The following is a 5,656-nucleotide window of genomic DNA, read 5'->3' on the forward strand; positions in this document are numbered from 1 at the left end:
TCATCATCATCATCATCATCATCAAGTGCCAGATCTGAGACAGGTATTTTGGTGAGCATAGTTCCCCATTCATTCCTTTGCTTGTTCGGATGCTCTCGAAAAAAAAAACTACATTATCCTGACCGTTCCCTGCCACCAATCAGTTTAGGCTCTCCAGTGATGTATCGTGAGTCAAATTTTCCACATATCGCTATCCTAGATTTCTAAAGTTCTATCCACTCAGTACCTACTTGGGTTGGGTTGGTTTGTTTTGTTTGTTTGTTTGTTGTTGGTATTTTTGTTTTGTTTTGTTTGTTGGTGTGTTGTTGTTGTTGTTGTTGTTGTTGTTGTTGTTTGTTTTGTTTTTGGTTTTTTTTTTGGGGGGGGGGGTTAAAGAAATTCGGCGTTAAAAAAATTGGAGTTTCACAACATATCAAGCTTTCCGAATGAATTTCGCTGAATATCTTGACAACGACTCCGATGAATAATTTTCGTGATTTTGATAGAGCAGATAACAAATATCGATGACGTGAAAGATCAAATAACAGTTACAATCAACGCAGAGGACCGAGACACCCTTAGGCGCGTTAGGGAGAAATTTTCATATCGGTTTGATGTTGTCCGTGCTGCCGGTGGTAGCAGCATTGAGAACTTGTAAAACAGGAAATAAAAACGTAACTTTTTGAACCACCCTGCATTATAATATACATTTCATAAATAAGTTTCCCTATCTCATAAAACCAAAAATATTCAAGGTAGCCATGTCAAAACTTGGTGCACTGCTACACCAACATTTTTGGGAAGTCCCTTTAAAATTTGAAGACACTTTGTTGAACGAGACTTTCTGGTGGTACTTGTAGTAGAAAGGCCGGCAAAGTACTGGAAGATTCATCAGTGCAACACACATGTTCAAGATATGACATTCGTATCATTATAAAATGTTCTGATCTGTTGGGTAAGACTACTCCTAAACTTCACAGTGATCTTTTTACAGTCTTGGTAGCGAATGCACCTTCTGTTCAGACTGTTAGGAAGTGGGCAAAAAGCTGTTTCAGAGGGTCGAGAAGAGATGGAAGATGAAAGTCGTCCAGGTCGGCCAGTCACAGCGTGTGGTGATGCCAACGTCTCTAAAGTGGTCACTTCACTGAATGATGACCGGGGGAAAACATGTGAAGAGATTGGAAATGAAACATCAGTGTCCAGAACCTCGGTATTTAGAATTATCACCAACAAACCCATTAAGAAAAATATGTTTTCAAAATGGGTCCCTCATTTGCTGACACAGGAACAAAAGGAGTCAAGGATCAGTTTCTCTCTGAATTTCAAACTGAGATTTCAAACTGAACACAATACATTCCTGGATCGAATCTTCACTGATGTTCAAACTTGGATTATATTCCAGGGACCCTGAGATAAAACGCCAGTCTGCCGAATAGAGAGACAGTGATGAGCCACGTCCAGAAAAAGCAAACAAGGGGCTCACAAGGTGATGCACGTGTTCTTTTTTTACACAAAAGATGTGATTCTGCGCTGGCCTGTTCCCACAGGCACTACAACCAATGCCCAGTACTACAAGATACAAGAATTTTTTATTTTTTTAAAGAAAAACTGAGACCTGACATTCGAAAAAAGAATGACCCGGGCTATTGGAATCAGGAGTTGTATTGCATCACGACCGTGCGCCAGTTCACAAAATCCAGGCGGTGACCGACGTTTTGGCTGGCTATGAGAGGGAATTGCTGGAACATCCGCCCTATTCCCTTGACCTGGCCCCGTTTGATTTCAGCCTATTCCCCAAGATGAAAGAACACTTTCGTGGACACCGATTTCAGTCAGAGGAGGACATCATTCAAGCAACAAAAGAGACAATTAAGTGGCTGGATAAAAGCACTTGCGTCAGTTTGGTTAACGGCTGGCTACAGCGCATGTAGAACTGCATTGACAACAGTGGATGATATGTTGAATAGAACAGATATAAAAGGTACTAGCTGGGACCCCTTTCGATGAAAGGAATGATAGGTGCATTAACACCAACTGAATTTGACAAAGGAGTCCAGAAAAAACGACGATGGGCATCAAACGAAAAGATCACAGTCGAATTTAGCACCAAGTAAAAGAACAAAAAACAGGAGGCTAGATCTATACGGGTCGCACTCTTAAAATAGTGCTCAGTATTGCGCGATGATGCGCGATAGTATCGAACGGAAGTACGAATTGAAATAAACAAACCTGGCGGATTTTCTAAAATTACAGAAACAGAAGCGTCGACCTACAAAAGCGATCGGCGAAATAAAGAAATTTTTGGTAGCAAAACTGTCTCAAAGCTGAAAAAACCAAAGGCGTCATGATCTGGGTAATATTTTAAAGAGTCTTTTGGCGAAAACCGCATGTGAATCGATGCAGCCATTAAAAAGCCTTCTGAATAGCAAAATTTTGATCAATCTGGGCCTCATTGTTTTTGTTTTATAAAGGAATGAAAATTATTTATGAAATGGGGTAGTAAGATAAATTGATGCAAGAATACTGGTAAAAGTTTTATAAAAATCGGTGCTGGCAGTCAAAAGTTATCTGAAAAAAGCATGGCATTTTTTAATTGGAAGGGCTATACAACAGAACTAGCCGTGGGTAGCCTATAATATGAGAACAGTTATACATGTGAATTAAACGGAACAAGTCTCACATTGCCTGCAAGAGACAATTTGTAATAAACCAAAATCATAGTGCTGTCAAAAATTCGTGGCCCAACTTATTAACAAATATCTCCTGAACTGTTGATCTTAGTTTCTCCAATTTTGCTCAATAACGTGTATCAATTTGTCTTAACAGATAAACATTTTTGTTAAAACCTGCTAGCTGTGTTCTAGAAAATTCCTCAACAGATACTAATAAAAAATCCAAGTTGGTGGTTTCTGCAGATTTTGTACATGTTTACAGTTGGGGCAATACAGCTTTTAATAGCAAGTCCGTCATGTTTGTCTAAGCGGGACATTGTGCTTATTGAACGCATGTTTGTCTAAGCGGGACATTGTGCTTATTGAACGCATGTTTGTCTAAGCGGGACATTGTGCTTATTGATCGCATGTTTGTCTAAGCGGGACATTGTGCTTATTGAACGCTTTCTTTGAGAACCATTTGTGCCAAAAATATGTTCACTATAACATTAATTTCTTGTAAAAAGTTTTCCCACATAAAATTGTCGTTGATGAGCTGTGACCTAGGCCATATGCGTAATCAAAATGTATGTTAGAAGTGGGAAGTGCTGTGAACAATCCCATTTTACGTGTGACAGAGATTTCAAGTAGATCTATTTTATATAAATGTATGAAGAAACGTAGTTTAATCTGACCACAATTGTTCAGGAAAGATATGATTTAATTAATTAAGACAAATTGATACAAACTGCTGTCCAGAGTATGGATGATTCATCCGTTAAAGAGATATTTGAGAATAAGTCGCGCCATGAATTTTTGACCGCACTACAGTTGCTTTTTTTCCTGCAATATGCCAATTTGTAGTAAACAGAGCTATAAAAATTTGTATTTTTTCTGCAATTAAAATGACAATTTGCATTAAACAGAACTGATTGAGTGTTTCCTACAATTAATTATGACAATGTGCGTAGTAAACAGAGCTAGTTGCCATTTTCCTGCAATATTATGAGAAGAATTTCATTGTATCGACTTGCTCTTCCTTAGCTCAAACAACCAACAACAAATGCTATTGTCTCACGGCACTCGCCTAGGTGCTGTAGGGTCATGAACTCTGACCAGCTTCAGGCAGTGCCTTCAAACACACACACACACACACACACACACACACACACACACACACACACACACACACACACACACACTGTCTGACGGCGTATCGTCGTGTTGGGGGGGCTTGTTATGTTTGTTGTGTGTTGTTCTTTCAACACGACTGTGCCCGTCCGTCGTCCACTAGGGCAAATTGAATTACGGCCGGCGTGCCAAGCGCTGACTGGCCATATTTAGAAGTCCTGTCAACACGGCGAGATAAACATACTGCTGCTGCTGGTGGTGACATTTCACATATCTGCCTGTTTGGTTTTTTGTTTGTTTGTTTCTTTCTTTCTGTCTGTCTGTCTTTCTTTCTTTCTTTCTGACTGTCTGTCTGTCTGCAACCCCCCTGTCTCTCTCTGTGTCTCCCATTCTCTCTCTCTTTCTCTCTCTCTCTCTCTCTCTCTCTCTCTCTCTCTCTCTCTTTCTTTCTCTCTCTCTTTCTCTCTCTCTCTCTCTCTCTCTCTCTCTCGATCCCTCTCTCTCTCTCTCTCTCTGTCTCTCTCTCCATCTATTTCTCTCTCGTGTCTGTCTCTCCTATGTATCTGCCTCTCTCTGTCTCTCTTCCCGTCTTTATCTATCTCTCTCTCTCTCTCTCTCTCTCTCTCTCTCTCTCTCTCTCTCTTTCTCTGTGTTTGTGTGTGTGTGTGTGTGTGTGTGTGTGTGTGTGTGTGTGTGTGTGTGCGTGTCCCTATCTGATCTCTGTGCGTATTTATCTGTCCGTTATGTTTATATCTATAATATGCATGTACTAAATTTCTCGACGAGGGGGGGGGGGGAGGATCTGTCATTGCAAAACTGTTCAGGTAAGAGAATTCCATATTCTGAGGCGAACAAAGCTCTTATAAAACCTAGATAGGCGGCTCTCGTGGTCTAGAGGTTATTTTGTTCGCCTCTTATTCAATTGGTCCCGAGTTCGAAACCTGACAGCGACGGAAAATTTTCTTCTTTCACCTCCTTTCCTGTTCTCTAAAAATGTTCTGTCGGGTACTTTTGTCTCCACTTTCTTTTGAGTGATTATATATCTTAGGCGACCCTTATCATAGATGAAAAGTTAATGTGCTAAATTATGCAAAGTTCATTTAGTTTGAACAAGTGCAGTATGCTGCATGAGTGTGTAGTGCAAGGCTTTAACATGATGATTGGGTGAATACATTTTAAAGTTTCTCTTGGACGCCATTGTATAGTGTATGCCCATGCTCTGACGCAATCTCTGTTCTCTATAGGCCTACAATAATTGTGCATGACCCAGGCAAACTCTAGAACTCTGAGAAACGTTCTCAGCATCCAGAGAAACTTACTACTGTGCAAACAGCCAATTAAGCGCTTAAACTCAAACGCAAAAAAAACAACTTACAAGACCTTTCACTGTCTACAGCCAGGTACCCATTCCCACCTGGGTGAAGTGAGGTAAAGTCGATTAAAGCGCCTTTCCGAAGGACACAACGTCTGGTCCCTAACGGGGTTTGAACCCATGACCTTTCAGTTACAAGCCCCAAAGGCTAATAGTGTAATGGGTAGTAACAGGAGAAAGACATACAAGATGAGAGATGAGCAGATTTGTTTAGAGCTTTACGGCACTTGCAGCATAATAAGGTCATATATAAATGAAAAAAAAAATTGGAGGTGTTGCAAGAGAGTAACAAACACTAAAAGGAGAAGGGATGAGGACGATAGATATTTCATGGGGTAGCAGGAACGAACCATACCAGAGCACCCGCCAACCACCCAGGCGTGGGCAGAGGTAGTAGACTGAGAGGGGTTGGGGGAGAACGTTTGAGTTAAGAGAAGTTCATCGACACAATGATGGACATAATTTAGAGCTGTGAAAAAGTAAGACAGACAGACAGACAGACAGACAGACAGACAGACAGACA

The 5,656-nt window shown here is 40.7% G+C and overlaps 1 protein-coding gene across 1 annotated transcript; it reads left to right on the forward strand.

The window, feature by feature from the left end:
* Positions 1-1,048: 1,048 nt before the first annotated feature.
* Positions 1,049-1,910, forward strand: LOC106011361. The gene is made up of 2 exons (XM_013080690.1): positions 1,049-1,189; positions 1,680-1,910. Exons 1-2 carry the CDS (start codon positions 1,049-1,051, stop codon positions 1,908-1,910), a joined length of 372 nt encoding a protein of 123 aa, XP_012936144.1.
* Positions 1,911-5,656: the final 3,746 nt, after the last annotated feature.

This window comes from Aplysia californica, unplaced genomic scaffold (genome assembly GCF_000002075.1).
Source record: "Aplysia californica isolate F4 #8 unplaced genomic scaffold, AplCal3.0 scaffold00096, whole genome shotgun sequence".
In the NCBI taxonomy this organism is placed as follows: domain Eukaryota; kingdom Metazoa; phylum Mollusca; class Gastropoda; order Aplysiida; family Aplysiidae; genus Aplysia; species Aplysia californica.

Coding starts and splice junctions, on each gene's coding strand:
- LOC106011361 (XM_013080690.1), top strand. CDS start 1,049: ATGGAAGATGAAAGTCGTCCAGGTCGGCCAGTCACAGCGTGTGGTGAT. Junction 1,190..1,679: donor CATCAGTGTCCAGAACCTCG/GTATTTAGAATT, acceptor CACAAAATCCAG/GCGGTGACCGACGTTTTGGC.